Source organism: Bombus affinis, chromosome 15 (genome assembly GCF_024516045.1).
Source record: "Bombus affinis isolate iyBomAffi1 chromosome 15, iyBomAffi1.2, whole genome shotgun sequence".
Lineage (NCBI taxonomy): Eukaryota > Metazoa > Arthropoda > Insecta > Hymenoptera > Apidae > Bombus > Bombus affinis.
The window spans coordinates 9,590,884-9,606,431 of NC_066358.1; the positions used below are offsets into that span (position 1 = coordinate 9,590,884).

General features: G+C 26.5%; 3 protein-coding genes across 10 annotated transcripts; 2 read left to right on the forward strand and 1 right to left on the reverse strand.

Annotated features, from left to right (window-relative positions):
* The first annotated feature begins 26 nt into the window (after positions 1 to 26).
* LOC126925002 (protein phtf) lies at positions 27 to 5,356 on the forward strand. Of its 2 annotated transcripts, XM_050740075.1 has the most exons (16): positions 34 to 504; positions 583 to 722; positions 847 to 1,058; positions 1,146 to 1,332; positions 1,426 to 1,562; positions 1,640 to 1,742; positions 1,835 to 2,047; positions 2,239 to 2,303; positions 2,445 to 2,614; positions 2,750 to 2,886; positions 2,990 to 3,299; positions 3,433 to 3,661; positions 3,827 to 3,922; positions 4,015 to 4,158; positions 4,282 to 4,377; positions 4,458 to 5,356. In XM_050740075.1, the coding sequence occupies exons 1-16, from the start codon at positions 479 to 481 to the stop codon at positions 4,605 to 4,607; spliced, it is 2,415 nt and encodes an 804-aa protein (XP_050596032.1). In that variant the 5' UTR covers positions 34 to 478; the 3' UTR covers positions 4,608 to 5,356. The 2 variants fall into 2 exon arrangements, with proteins under 2 accessions (XP_050596033.1, XP_050596032.1); XM_050740076.1 differs by lacking the exons at positions 4,282 to 4,377; positions 4,458 to 5,356 and having other exon boundaries at positions 27 to 504; positions 3,827 to 3,950; positions 4,015 to 4,089.
* Positions 5,357 to 5,704: 348 nt separating this feature from the next.
* LOC126925005 (microprocessor complex subunit DGCR8) lies at positions 5,705 to 9,877 on the forward strand. 4 transcript variants are annotated; one of them, XM_050740083.1, is made up of 7 exons: positions 5,705 to 6,893; positions 7,000 to 7,431; positions 7,745 to 7,828; positions 7,962 to 8,346; positions 8,446 to 8,723; positions 8,791 to 9,227; positions 9,403 to 9,877. In XM_050740083.1, the coding sequence occupies exons 2-7, from the start codon at positions 7,029 to 7,031 to the stop codon at positions 9,733 to 9,735; spliced, it is 1,920 nt and encodes a 639-aa protein (XP_050596040.1). In that variant the 5' UTR covers positions 5,705 to 6,893; positions 7,000 to 7,028; the 3' UTR covers positions 9,736 to 9,877. The 4 variants fall into 4 exon arrangements, with proteins under 4 accessions (XP_050596040.1, XP_050596038.1, XP_050596039.1 ...); XM_050740081.1 differs by having other exon boundaries at positions 5,705 to 6,026; XM_050740082.1 differs by lacking the exon at positions 5,705 to 6,893 and having other exon boundaries at positions 6,900 to 7,431.
* Positions 9,878 to 12,703: 2,826 nt separating this feature from the next.
* Positions 12,704 to 15,431, reverse strand: LOC126925008 (RILP-like protein homolog). Of its 4 annotated transcripts, none has more exons than XM_050740093.1 (7): positions 15,412 to 15,431; positions 14,276 to 14,626; positions 14,007 to 14,148; positions 13,793 to 13,920; positions 13,269 to 13,639; positions 13,027 to 13,125; positions 12,704 to 12,962 (listed from the first exon to the last, which is right to left on the reverse strand). In XM_050740093.1, the coding sequence occupies exons 2-7, from the start codon at positions 14,585 to 14,587 to the stop codon at positions 12,839 to 12,841; spliced, it is 1,176 nt and encodes a 391-aa protein (XP_050596050.1). In that variant the 5' UTR covers positions 14,588 to 14,626; positions 15,412 to 15,431; the 3' UTR covers positions 12,704 to 12,838. The 4 variants fall into 4 exon arrangements, with proteins under 4 accessions (XP_050596050.1, XP_050596051.1, XP_050596048.1 ...); XM_050740094.1 differs by lacking the exon at positions 15,412 to 15,431 and adding an exon at positions 15,061 to 15,372 and having other exon boundaries at positions 14,028 to 14,148; XM_050740091.1 differs by lacking the exon at positions 15,412 to 15,431 and adding an exon at positions 15,061 to 15,371.
* Between the last annotated feature and the right edge of the window lie 117 nt (positions 15,432 to 15,548).

Genomic DNA, 15,548 nt, shown 5'->3' on the forward strand with positions numbered 1-15,548 from the left:
ATAAGATTGGTAACTATATTGTATTTCGCAACGCTGTTTAAAACGAAATATTATAAATGCGTGACAGTTTCAACAGCGAACAGATAAAAAATATTACATGCATAATTATTTTTTCGTATACATTTCGTATACTTTATTAGTATACATTTATAAATTAGAATTAATTGAAAATAATCTTCTTATTAATTGTCACAATTATTGCTAGGAATCTAGAACATTTTGTTTCTAGATAATGGCGTAAAATTATTGAATGTTTTGTGAATATTCGTATTTTATATGTCTCATCTGTCGGTATATCCTAACTGAAAATATTATTTGTAAATAACGCTTGTTATATATTATGGGAGCAACATTTTCTTTAAACATACTAACAAAACTATACGGAAAATCATCTTCCGTTCGCTCAAATATTGTCGATTATTGGTTAAGATTAAAAATTAACAGTCATTCTGTACGATTACGATAGCAATCGACAAAAATGAAATTAAACGAGCTTGTTTATTGGTAAGAAATTTATGTTTTCATCACATTTCGGTCAAGGTTATATGGCTGATTGTACATTTAAAATAATTCACGGTTTAGGTATCAGAAGAAAATTGGCACTTATGATAAGCAACAATGGGAAAAAACCGTGGAACAACATATTCTTGAAGGATTTACACATGTCCCAATGAGAACTGCAAAACTAAAAACGGAACTTATTGATGTAGATCTTGTAAGAGGTAATAATAAACTAAGAAATTATAATCAAAATTTAACTGTTAAGCTATTCAATATTACGATATTTATATTTATATATATTTATAATCAATTAATATTCTATTTATATAATATTAATGCATGTAGGTTCTTCTTTCCCAAAAGCCAAGCCAAAACATGGATTGTCAACTGTAGCTTGCTTGGCACTTCAGCGTTTATTGCTTCTTCCTTTATATAGAAAATGGTGGATACAGCAAACTAGTTTAACAATTTTTACTTTATTTTTATTATTGTATAGTTTGCAACTGATCAATATGGGTATATATTTCTGTCAAATGGCAAAGGACAATGAAAGTGATGTATGAATTATTTATTAGTATTACAAATATACATACATGCATATATGTATGTATTTATAGATATATGTATAAGATATACATTTACAGATTATATCAACTTCAGAGGTATTAATACCTGCTATTATGATGTTGACATTATGCGTTGTTCATTCCCATATTGTGTCAACTCATTCAGGACCAACAATAGGCGATGGACAAAATAAGCAAAAAATAGTTAGACGTTTAAGACACACTAGATGTCGAATGGGTAAATCCAGGACAAGACAAAACCTGCGTAAGTTTCTTATTACATATATCATAGAATTATTTTATATAATTATCATGTATGTGGATTTATATTTTAGTTTATATTTACTATATCCTGTAGGTTTGCATAAAGATTCTAAATCATCTCAAGATACAGCATCTGAAAAAGCTAGCACAGTAAGTGATGAAGTATTAACATCTGTGCGATTTGCTAAAAAGGTTGTAATTGAAAATTCTTTGACTGTTAGTCGGTCACAGGTAATTATAATTTATTATTTGAAATACATAAAAACAGGTTTTTAAAAAACTTTATGCATAGTAGTTCACTTTTATAGGAATTTCTGACAGCTCAAGCATCTTGTGATAATGAGCCAATGAATGCGGCTGTGAACCATCCCTTACCCATAAATGAGGCTTCAGCTAGTCATACTCAATCAAGTTAATACATTATATACTGTACTAAAACTTTCTGTCTTATTGTTAGTTACATGCTTTTGTTTAAATGCAAAGTATACTTCTTTTTGTTATAGATGAAGTTCCAGATCCAAATATAAAAAATATACATCAGGATGATGATGGATTTGAAAGCTTAAATGGAAATGTGTCCAGTGATAATGATAAAAGTGCTGCACGAGTACCAGAGAAATTTAAACATAAACGGGAATTACTTAAAAATAATGAGGAACGCATTCTATGGTTAGAAGATTCTACTAGTCAACAAGTTTTGCAGTCAAAATTTTCAGGTTTGATTTTTGACAAATTTTATTTAAACATTTCATATAGTAACATTATGCAATACATAATACAAAGTGCTAGTATCAGTTTAAAATAATATATTTTCATATTTTAGACATATATTTATTTATTAAATCTCTCTAGCAACTTATCTAATATCTTTATTAGCTAAAATGATTGTCTTCCACTTTCCATGCAGCACCTGAATTATTAAAGTCACAGGAAAATTCCTCAAATAGCGAAGCAGAAACTTCTAACAAGATGGTAAATATCCTAATCTTGTTTTTAACTTCCATAGTTTATTTTTCATATTGTTAATTTTTCTGTAATGTATTTCATTATATTAGATAATTATGTGAGTTACTTAAATATAAACATATTAAAATTTTAAGTTATTATTTAAAGGATAAAGATCAATGTCTAATGGGAATAGGATCAAGGGAAGGACGACAACAATGCGAAAGTGAAGAAGAAGGAGAATGTGAAGAAACAGTTACAAATCATTTAACAGAAGCTACAACATCTGCTACAGAATGGATGGGAGTAACAACAAATAGTGATGAATGTAGCTATAGGTGAACAATTTTTTAGAATCTGAAATTTTATTTAATTAGGTTTAAATTAATTAGACTGATATTCAGTAAAAGAGGTCATCTTACCATTTATATCTTTATACTAAATTGGTTTTTTAAATTTAAATTTTTTTACAGCTCAGAACTTGAAGAATCTGATCTCCATAATGAAACAAACAAAAATTATGGGGAATTTGTTGAACACCCTTTTTCTTGGGAATTTGAATTACCACCCTCCATAATGCTTATTTCTAATTGTGCTTCATACGATCGTGGTAACATAAATTAAATTATAATAATATAGATAAAATTTAGTATTTAATTATAATTTTAAATGTATTTTCTATTATAATCTATTAAAATTTTGCTATATTTTAGTTTCCTGTACTATATGGACACGACGTGATATAAAAAAGGCTGAATTATCGGTGCTGGATATCAGCTCGGCTATTATTGCTAGAGTAGAATCAATGCCTGAGAATATGAATTACTTTTATGGAGGCTTAATGCTTAGTGTGGTATTAGCTTTAATACCATCTATTAAACGATTGAGTGATCATGTTGGGATGGACAACAGTAGCAATGTAACGAGTTCCTTAATACCAAATGACTTGACTTATGTTAATTTAGAAACATATAGTGATATTTTAGCTAAAATTATAGATTTGACTTTTGGGACAACTCTCTGGTAAGTATACGATATAAATCATTACATAATAAATATCTTAATGAAATAAAAACTATCTTACATGTAATAAAATGTAGTATTGTTGGAAAAATATCTGTAGGAAAAAATTAATGAATGTTATTATTAATTTCAGGGAACGTATAGTAGTGCTTATATCAGCATTTGAAAGACTTATATTATCCTCTTTATTATTCTTTTTATTAGCAGTTGCAGAACGTACTTATAAACAAAGACTTTTATATGCAAAATTATTTTCACATTTAACATCGTCAAGACGTGCCAGAAAATCTGATTTACCACATTTTCGATTAAATAAAGTACGCAATATAAAATTGTGGTTAAGTGTCAGATCTTATTTGAAGGTAAAATAAAAATATATATATATAAACACATACTAAACACATACATTCGTGTATATATATATATATGAATGTATGTATTTAGTTCTAAGCATATTCTTAATATATTTGTAATATTTCAATCTTTTAAGCAATAATAATTCATTTCCAATGTATTATATGTTATAGAGAAGAGGACCGCAACGTTCTGTAGATGTAATAGTATCAGCAGTATTCATTGTTACTTTATTATTGTTATCATTTGTGAGCTTGGAGTTAATTAAGGTAAAAAGAAGAGTATAAAAATGTTACGGTGAGAATATATATATATATACATAAAACACTCTATAAGTATAATATTAATATTTGTGATATAGGATCTTGAGAGTTTACATTCCCGATATAACGTTGAAGCATTGTTTTGGAGTTTTTCTCTTGGAATATTTATATTACGTTTTATGACATTGGGTACGAAAATTAATAAAAAATACAGAAATCTTTCTGTATTAATAACTGAACAGGTAATTAAAATAAAATAATTAAAATAAATTAAAAACGATGTATATAACATATTTAATACGTATACAAAATGTTATTCATGTTTGTATTCTAATTTGAAGTATTTGATATTGTTTTGTTTTTAGATCAATTTATATTTACAAATAGAGCAAAAACCACATAAAAAAGAAGAACTTATGGTAGCAAATAATGTACTCAAATTAGCAGCAGATCTGATAAAGGTAGTATGAAAACGCATGTTCTTGTTAATTACATTTGTAAAACAACTGATTCAATCAAATAATTAGTATATATTTTGCAGGAACTTGAATGTCCATTTAAAATATCTGGTTTATCAGCTAATCCCTATTTATACACAATTACAAAAGTAGTACTATTATCTGCTCTTTCGGGAGTACTTTCTGAATTACTTGGATTTAAGCTTAAGTTACATAAGATAAAAATTAAATAAAAAGAGGGATATTATATTAAATATTTATTTCCATGTAACTACCTCATGATGTTGAATCATTAACGAAAATAACTTTGTTATTGACATTCTATAGTATTGTTTTAATTATTGAAAGAAAATATTTCATTTTTTAATTTCTTAGTTTACGTATATTACGTATCATTGTTATTTTATGATATTGTTAGTAATTCTGTTTTATAGCGACGAATTAAGCTACTAAATTGTTTTTATTTGTTATAATAAAAGGTAATAAAAGTTCTGCTCATAATTATTATAGTAAACTATATTGAAATATTCTATAAAAATGTCAGAAGTAAATATTTATTTCTTTTAAATTAACCGTTATTTTACAACCTATATGCAATCCATATGTGTTACAATCTGTTATGTTCATAGCAAAATTTAGATATAATCAGAGAGGAAATTTCCTCTCTGATATAATTGTTCGTTTAATACTTAACAAACAATTTAAATACATATTTATTGATGCTTTATATACATATATAGAATATCTAAGTATCATGTACATATAATATTGTAAATACTGCTGCAAACAATGCTTTAAGTGGAATATATAAAATATAAAATAAAACAATTAAGTCATGTATATGTATGTATTGTATGTATATATACACATATACTCTTGCAATTATAAATATTTTGACTTAAATGTAAATTATGTGAATTTTACCGTATTCGATCTTTTTGGCGAATCTTTTTTCTAAAAAATAAAATTATATGCAATATAATCTTGATTTTCGTTTAAATACCTATATTTTTCGTCTATAATACTTATAATACTTATAATAATTATAATTATTATAAAATAATACTTATGATAATTATTATTTATCTATAATACCTAGAAATAATAATAAGTAAAATTGTACACATATAAAATTCAAATCTCACTTTACTTAAATTTTATTTTTGCTTCTTCATGTTGACGATTAATTAGTAATAAATTTAAAAATACATATAATCAAAATCAAATATGATACCATCGACGAGGTAAGCACAGGTATGTCTTAGGTCCTTAATCAATAGTCAATGCCAGTCAATGGTGATCTATGGGTGAGATACATTCATTGGCTGAGTATAGCTTTCTCAATATAACGAAAGAGAGCGTTGGAACACAAAAGTTTCTATCCTATTGTATTATTACATGAGATATAAATGAAATTTCAAACAAAATGGATATAAATTTATCTTAAATAACTAAGTGCTGAATTAAAAATAATTTGTGTTCTAAATAAAACTGACACAGCAGTTTTTCTTTTAAATCATAAATATTAAAAAAGTGTCAGTAAACATAGAGTATCTAAGAAAAAGTGTACCTAACCTAACATTGTTAAATGGTCGGTGAATTAACGTTTATAATTTTCGGAAATATACGATATTGTGATATAATAAATAAAGGTATTATTACGAAGCTATATGAAATTAATAACGATGTATTATAATATTGATTTACATTACTTGCTAAACACGAAAATCGTATGCTTTCACTATCAACTTATATAAAAAGACAGAAAGTAAATTTTTTCTATTACAATAATATAATTATCCGTATGATTATTTTATCTATCACTCAATTTGTGTATATAGAACAAGTCTTTTTAAAAATAAGATACGATTATTTAATGTACATGAATTAGAAAATTGAGAAGCAATTCTATTATAGTAAAAAAGTTTGTCTATTTTATATATGTCTCAGATAAACAAGGAAGGATTTCATTATACTGTAATATATACAATTCCATTGATTCAAAACTTTTTTGTGATATATTTTTATACTTTTTTAAATATATTACATTTTACTAGTGTGTATAGATAAAAAAATATTAAACTTGCATGTAATTTATATTAGTTTACAACAGGAGCATTTGATATATTATTTAAACAAATCTAATTTTCATATCATTAGTGCATTATTCGGACTAGCAACAGGTTCAATTTTTCAATGTTGTCCCTGTCTAGTTTCGGATCCAAGCAAGTGTGTCAACTACATTCTACAATATTCTGACAATATAATGTATTATTTGTGCAATATGTACTCATGGATATATAATAGGCCCCAAACTGCTAACACTAATGCAAATGTCCAATTTTCGTTGCCATTTTTAAAGTGGTTTCAAATTGATTGGACTTTGGCCTCATTGGTGAAAGTGGTGTGGCCATGCGACGTGCTTGATATTATTTAATCCACGGGTTATTATATACAGAGTTTGTGTTTAAGTTTATGTAACAAATTTTGCTACAAAGATACTTAAAAATTATTTGCTTGTTAGTATATGAATGTGTTAAATATTTAATCAACTATAAAAATTATAAGACATAAAATATCCTCTAAATTGAAATTTGATATGTTATTGATAATTAGATCTTACAGTATTTTAGCAGATCCTTGTTATACATATAATGGAGATTGATAAAGAAGTTCCTGAAGAAATCCCCAAATCAAATATGGCTTCTCAAAATGAAAACACAAATGAAACAATTTTGGATAATCAACAAAGCACGTTGGAAATAAATACTGATAATCAAGGTAGAATGTCAGACAGAAGCAATTGTAGTGATATAATGGAAGAAGAAACTATATCTGTTGATGATACAAATGCATACAATGGTTCTACTACCGAAGAATGTATTATGGAATCTAACACAGATAGCATTGCAGCTACAGATGATTTAAGACAGTTTGATGTTTTGGATGATTTAGAACGCCATCCAGATCAGAACTACTGTGATATGGATTCTGATACCAATGAAAGTATGGATTCTGATGTACCTGATGAAGAAATTGAAGCCATGCTTGAAGAAGGTAATGTTACTATTTCAAAACAATTTTAAATTCAAAATAAATATTGCAATAAATTTTATTGCTGTTTTGCAAGGTAAAGTATACAAGGTACTAAGAGAGAAAGAGAGACAATAGTTTATAGTAACCATAACTTATATTAATATGAAAGAAACTTATAAGAATAGGCTAAATTGGAAAACTTATATGTGTTTAAAATAAAATCATAAAAAGAAGACAGAAAGATAAGATCACTTGTTATTTCCTTTTATAATTCTTATATAGATCATGCAGCTGCAGAGTATTTTTTTAGTTAAGTATTATATGCTACTATTAGGTTTACCAGAAGAATTTAAAGGCAAAAGAAAAGACAAGAAGGATAGTGTACCATATGAAGAGAAAGTGAAACTTGTCTTGGATGGTGAGTATTTAAATATTTAATATATAAAAAGATACCAATATTGTATAAAAACTATAGCAATAGTTACTGTGAAATTATCAAGAAGTTATATGTAAAGTGTAACATATAAGAATATAACTTTTTTTTTTTACAGAAATTGGACATAATCACTTTGATGTACTTCCAGAAGGCTGGGTACAGGTAACACATAATAGTGGAATGCCTTTATATTTGCATAAACAAAGTAGAGTTTGTACTCTTGCAAAACCATATTTCCTTGGACCTGGCAGTGTGAGAAAACATGAAGTGCCTGTTAGTGCAATACCTTGTCTTCAATACAAAAGAGCTCTTCATGAAGAAGAAGAAGAAAGGAAGAAGCAGAAAGAACGTGATCCAAATACAGAAGTGTGTAGCCTCCCTAGTGCAAAAATTGAAACAATTCAAGAAAATCGAGCGGCTCATTCATTAGATAGTAAACAATTAAGAAATTATTGCCAATCGCTATTTCGCTTTAAAGCTATTAAAGTAATGAGATTTCAGTAAGTATATATTAAATAATATCAAAGAAACAATAGTACTCATATAATGGAATAAAACTAGTTAACAAATTTTAATGAACATGCTCCATTATCATTTAGATCATGGTCAGCAAGGAGAAAATTTACAAAAAATAAAAAACATCGTAAACAACTTGAACGTCCTACCTTACCTGATGGAACAAAACTAATAACGTTTCCAGTTAGTAGTTCTGGACTAGCAGGAAGTAGCAGTGGTAATGTTGGAGATGATAGTACTGGACAAAGGCCACCAAAACATTGGATAATGAATCCCTCAGGCAAAAGTTATGTTTGTATACTTCATGAATATGTACAACATGCACTTAAAAAGCAACCAACTTATAAGTTTAAAGAATTAGGTAAGTTGCATAAAAAATAATTCTTCGGCTAGTATATATTAAATTAATCTATTTCTTGCATTTTTAGAAAATGCAGCAACTCCATATTCTGCCGTTGTTTGTATAAATGATATGGAGTATGGAAGCGGTTTCGGTAGTAGCAAAAAACAAGCAAAAGCTAATGCTGCGCGGAAAACTCTTGAAATTTTAATTCCTCAAATGAGAGATAAAATTTCTGGTGATAATGGAGGAGATACAGTTTCTGGTAATAACAGTCGAATGATTAAAGCATCAAGGACAAATTCTGATGCAGATTTATCATTCTTTGATGAAATATCGATCACCGATCCACGAGTCGCAGAATTTTGCGCAAAGACAACTGAACCGTCACCGCATGCTATTTTAATCACCTGCCTCCAACGAAATTATGGTCTCGGTGATATGCATATTAATTACTCTGTAAACACATTAAAACATCAACGCAATGAATTTACAATGCGTGTCGGCAAACATGAAGCTACTGTTGTAAGTAAAATTATAATCTATTAAATTATAATTCAAATTTATATAGTCCCATATTTTATTTATTTCTCTTAAAAAAGAATACGCAACATTATAAATATGTCCTTTTTATTTTAGTTCGCTTTATTTCTCTCATAAAGTATCTTTTAATTGTAACATATATTTGAAATAATTTTAGGTATGTCGTAATAAGAAAGATGGTAAACAACGAGCAGCCCAAGCTATCCTGCAGCTTATGCATCCTCATATCCAGTCTTGGGGATCCTTACTAAGACTTTATGGATCTCGAAGCGTAAAATCTTTTAAAGAAAAGAAACAACTAGAACAAGAAATCACGTTGTTACAAGGTAAAGCTGCTGTCAATCAACCAAACCACGCTATTCTAAGTAAACTTAGACAAGAAATGCGTAAACTGGCAGAACAGAGACAGGCAATACAACCTATCGGTAAGTTTGTACCACCGGATTTACCAACTGGATCTGCAGCTAATTTGAACAATGTGGATTTATAACATACTAGTCAACTGTGTATCCTATAAATATTAGTTTATTTTGTAAGTTTTGTATGAAAGTAAACGTTTTTGACTTATTTTATATTTTATGTTTTGAAAATAAGAGCAAAATATTTTATAATATAGTAATTTAAAAAGAAGATGGTGCTGATGCTTATCCATATTTAATATTTTGATATTTTTATTTTTTATGTATCTCGAAATCAATTTTTATAATCAATTAATACAATGATTAATAGTATAATGAAATATGAATCTTGGTTAAAAATATTTGGAGATTGCTTTTAAGATTTGGATTTTAAGAACAATTTTGATATCGAGATATTACAGAATGCTACCTCAATCACATTAGTTTTCTTGCATTGTAAATTGTTAAATGTAATTTGATAATATCATCTTTTAAAATCACTATTGTTTCTATACATAAAGGGGATTTAATATTACATGTAAATGATTATTAATTGTATATTATTTTATATAGAATTACCAAACACATAACGATTCATGAAACATAATCATTTATTTTTAAAGAACTGATTACAGTAAAGTATATTTCAGTTCTATAAACATTAAGGCATCAATCTTGCATATTAATAATGGTTACAATGTATTGAAAAGTATTATAATTGTCCTAATAAATTTATTAATAGAATTAATAGATTATAAATAAATTATCAAATAGTGCATAAAACATTTACATCACTTATCTTCTTTGGCACTTCTTTATGATTTTTTTTCTATATAACTATTTTTCTTATTCTGCATTTATGTGGTATTTTACTAATTATTTAACAATACCACTATAAAATTAATAACACAAGTATTGGAACCTATTTCAAAGTTTAAGCTCTCGTCGGAAATATTACAATGTATGTATTTCTATATTCATTAAAAAGGTATTTTCATTCTTTCACCTTAGTATCATGATATTTCTGTAGAAAATACAAACATCAATCTTCATTATCTGTGTATTATAAATTATGGATTTCTTTTATGTTAATTATGTGTAAATGAAATTTTTGTTTACTTAATTACAATACAATATGTTACATATATAAATTACTATATAGATAAAAAAATTGTGTATTATACTATAATATGGTGATAGTAAGTAATATGATTAATATAATATTCTAATAGTCTATTTAAAACATTGTGAAACTATGTGGAATAGATAAGTTTTGTTTGTTATGTGTGTATGTGTGATTGAGTGCGTGCGTGTTTGGTTCTTTTTATATCATAAAAATTGTTACTTTTTGAGATAATATTGTTTAAAAATATTAAACTTACTGATTGTATAATATACAAAAGCATTGTGTAATAAAAAAAATCTTAAACTTTTTATCAGCTGTTTTAAAAACCTTGTTAAATTAATGCAAGATAAATACATTTACATATATAATGGGCACACGTAACAGGACTAGAATTATAATAATTGTAATAAATTATTTTTAAACGCGCACATGCGTGTGGAACATATTTTTATTATAAAATAAATATGTATATATCATATCCTTTATTTCAAAACATAACTTAAGTTACAGATATGTTTTATAGCTATTTGTAACTTAAGCTACAATATATTCTTGTTTTTTCTAATTTCATTTTGTAGATGTTGTTAAATTGAAGCAGTTTTATTGAATACATGTATGTATAATGGTCTAAAAATACATATTTAACAAATATTAAATTTTTTATTTTATGTCATAGGATTTGAAAAGTATAAAACTTTCCTATATAAAATCTTAGAAACTTTTAATCAATTTAAAAACTTGTAATTAAAAAACAATTGTTATTTTATAATTAAATTAATAATTATATTTTCATATGACAATATACATACTGGTGTAGAAATTTTAAAGATTAAACTCAGAATATTTATAAATAATATCTTTACAGGTTTCTCCTGAGATTATTGAAATTGATAGTGAGAGCTATATTTTTATTTTTTTTTATAATTTTAATTTATATATCAATTTAACAAGAATGACTATTATCAATATATTTTATTGGTTGAATGTGAATATCATTTTATGTGATTGCATATTTTCACATTAACACTACTATTATTATTTCTTGTGTAATTTTCTTGTGTATTATTAATATTTTCATATATGTTATATTAAATATATCTACGTTTATGATTTTCAAATAGTATTTACAATCTATATAAGTATAATATTTGCCTTTATTTTCACACTGACATTTAATGGCACACAAATTATAAAAAATGTAAACACATTATAATATCCAAATTCTTATTAAAACTATAGAGAAAAAATATATATATATTTGTTTAAAAGTACCCAAATTTTAGTCAAAAGAATACTTATTTTAATCTAATATTTTAAATTATACTGAGACATAAAAATTTTTGAAAAGAAAACGGAGATATACAAATATAAATACTTTAAAAAACAATAATTATTTTTTATGTAATTATACAATTTTTATATTTATTATAACGTTAAATAGCCTATATTGATAAAGATATATCAGTACTTTTGGAATTTCATGTATTTGTAACTATTATGTAATAAATGCAAAAGAAATTATCATATTCTAACAAGACAAAACTGAATCTTTTTGTATCTAAAAACATTTGTTTTGTGTTAACTACAAATATATAATAAAGAAAAATGCTACTGCATGATTTTTATACAAGTTAAAGAGATTGTATGACTTTGTCTAGAATATTATATTTTATACCATTACTTATATGAAATATAATACCAATAGAAATGATAAGACACTACCATATGCATCATTATCAACATTTTTAACTTTGGAGGCACGTCAATTCAATTGTTAACATATATTTAAATATAGTTCGTTTTAGATTATTTTAATAATTGATAAATGCAATGTTGCACATATATGAATAATCGTGCTTTTGTCTAATTCTTTTTAATCACATATAATTAAATCTTCTTAGTTATTTAATAGTTATAATTAATAACTCAAAAAAAATGAGTTACGTACTTTTAATTCATTAAACCAATTTAGGTACTATTATTAGAATATAAAATACTGTGAATAAACATAAAGACATTATATTCAATAAATCTTCGTAGGATTTTAAAAATTATTCGTTGAAAAACCATTATATAGATTCATCATATGTACTGTTTCCAGAGAGAGCCATTTTTGATAAACTAGAAAGACTTCGACGTGGACTACTACCAACTAAAAAACTACTGCTAGACTCTGAGAAAATTTTCCGGAAACTGGAAAGTAGACATCGTTATTAAAAATTAGAATTCTTAAGTTTTTCATGTATGAGTTACTTACAATTTACGAATTCCAGATTCAGATGTCTTTTTCCATGGTGCATCATCTGGTTCATAGGGAAGAGGGCCTTGAACAGGAGCATCTTTATCATCTTCAACCCTATCAAAGACAATATAATTTCAAAGACAATATATCAAAGACAATATAATTTCTTAAATATTGTAATATTAAATTGTACTGAAAAAATCTTATTATAATTTACGGAGCAAGGCAAATTATTGTTGTATACATGTGAAACGTACGTTTCAGGTTTTGGTCGATATAATTCTAGTTCATCTTCTAAATCTGATACTCTAGCTTTCAATTCATTTCGTTCATGTAAAATTTCTTTCAACTCGGCGGTAGTAAACCTTGGTCTGTCAGGATCATCCAGATCATATATAGCCTTATTTGTTAAATCTGGGCAACCCTGTAATTTACTTAGGTCTTCATTTTCTTTTTTTGCTAAACCAAGGCGAGCACGAAGATTTATCAATTCACGATTTTGATCTTGCAATTGGGCTAAGAAGTCTGCTCGTTCCTCTACTAAACCACGTGCTTGCATTTGGGCCTGACGCTGTTTGCGCTTTAATTCTCGACCGACAACCCCGAGTTTTTCAACCTGTGCTGTTAGCTGTATAAAATAGAACAATAATTTACAATAAAATATAAAAAGCGGAACAGACAATTAAGGAAATTATAAAGTATCGAACATATTACATTTTGCATTACTTAATCACAATTTATATTAATCACAAATTACATACGAACATAAGTACCAATTTACATTTTCTATTTCTGTATTTTTTTGCAGCAGCTCTTTGTCTCTTCCTCGAATTTGATCTCTTTGTTTGTCTATCATAGATCTTAAGTGCTGCAATACTGCAATATCAACTTCTTGACTAGCTGTAAAAGCTGGAAATATATTCATGTAACTAATAAGACATATATACAGTAGAACATTTATAGCATCGTGTTAGTACGAAAAAGGTTGTTAGTACTTTGTTTACTGCTGTACTGACTATCACTACGTGATTCTTGTAGAGCCTCTGATAATCGTCTATTTTCTTCTTGTAACCTTGTAACCATTTCTACTAGGTCACGAGATTCTTGACGCCAATGTTCCTCAATTTGTTCCAGTTCCTATATAATAAATAAATGTTTCTGAATAAATAAGAAAACAAGCAAGTTCTAAATATGCATCTATCAAATACCTATGTATATGCATCTATATATACGTGGAATTTATGAATTTTTTAAAATAAAATACCTTTTCAAATCTTTGCCTATCTTCAGCTTTTTCAATTTTATCACTTTCTAGTTGTGAAATCTTTGCTTGTAATTCTTGAACTGTAGTATTTTCACGTTCATTTTTGGTTGCAAGATTTTCCAATAATTCTAATGCATGTATTACTTTTGGCATAAGATTGGTCACAGAGTCTACTCCATATGAATCTATGAGTTTTTCACATTCTTTTCCTATTTCCGATGCAATATCATAAACATCTACAACGGATATGTCGGATACTACAGCATATTCCTCCATATTATGGGTTGTATAATTTCCCAAACAAAAAGGCATGAATACTTTTTATATCAAAGTATATTATATGTGAAGTTGCTGAAATATACAATAATATATTCTAACAGAAATTATGTCAATAACTAACTAATATTAGTTTTGATATATTAATACAATGATTAATTTAAATATTACAATTATTTGTAAAAATTTCAATACCTCGAAATGTGTAACGATCAATTAGTGAAATTAAAAAAGATACAATGAAACGTAACAAAATATTAATATTAATATTAATTTAATATTATCATAATTTACATTTAATATAACACACTTTTATATTAATTTAGGCCTGGCGTTAAGAAATTTAAATAATATTCGTTATACTAAAATATAAACGATTAGAATATATACATCGATAACAATTAATGTGTCTGAAAGTATGAGATCATGTCGATTAAGCACAGTTGCAATCAGATTCTATTTAGTGCTATATGGCAGTACTGCAGAGGTTCCACTTTTAATATACGTACGTGTACATATAGACGATTTTCATCACAAGCACCGTATGTATCTTTTCGAAGTAATAAATTGAAATAGAAGAAAAAATTAAAGAAGTTTGAAATCGACAATTTAGTGATTCTAGATTAAGCCTAGTCTTCTTTTTGGTACAGCGATTTTCGCAAACTGTATCTATCGGCGAGTGTTAATCAAAGCGATACAATGATTGGACATTTCCAATCGAACGCAACAGAATCGTTCAGTAATTACACATTTTCATAATAATATTTTGCCGAGAAACTATAATTCAAAAATATTTACTTATATGTATTTTTGTATTATATTCAATGTAAAGCAAAATATCGATTAATTCCTTGCCTTACATGTAAACTACATTGTTAATTTTGGATGCTCCGTTCTAAAAAAGTAGTAGGATACTTGTATACATACCTATGTCAACAACTATATATATATATATATATATATATACACACACACACACACACACACACACGCACAC

Coding starts and splice junctions, on each gene's coding strand:
- LOC126925005 (XM_050740083.1), top strand. CDS start 7,029: ATGGAGATTGATAAAGAAGTTCCTGAAGAAATCCCCAAATCAAATATG. Junction 8,347..8,445: donor ATTAAAGTAATGAGATTTCA/GTAAGTATATAT, acceptor ATTATCATTTAG/ATCATGGTCAGCAAGGAGAA. Junction 9,228..9,402: donor GCAAACATGAAGCTACTGTT/GTAAGTAAAATT, acceptor AAATAATTTTAG/GTATGTCGTAATAAGAAAGA.
- LOC126925008 (XM_050740093.1), bottom strand. CDS start 14,587: ATGCCTTTTTGTTTGGGAAATTATACAACCCATAATATGGAGGAATAT. Junction 13,640..13,792: donor AAAATACAGAAATAGAAAAT/GTAAATTGGTAC, acceptor TATTTTATACAG/CTAACAGCACAGGTTGAAAA. Junction 13,126..13,268: donor TATCGACCAAAACCTGAAAC/GTACGTTTCACA, acceptor TGTCTTTGATAG/GGTTGAAGATGATAAAGATG.
- LOC126925002 (XM_050740075.1), top strand. CDS start 479: ATGAAATTAAACGAGCTTGTTTATTG. Junction 505..582: donor TTAAACGAGCTTGTTTATTG/GTAAGAAATTTA, acceptor TTCACGGTTTAG/GTATCAGAAGAAAATTGGCA. Junction 2,887..2,989: donor TTGTGCTTCATACGATCGTG/GTAACATAAATT, acceptor GCTATATTTTAG/TTTCCTGTACTATATGGACA.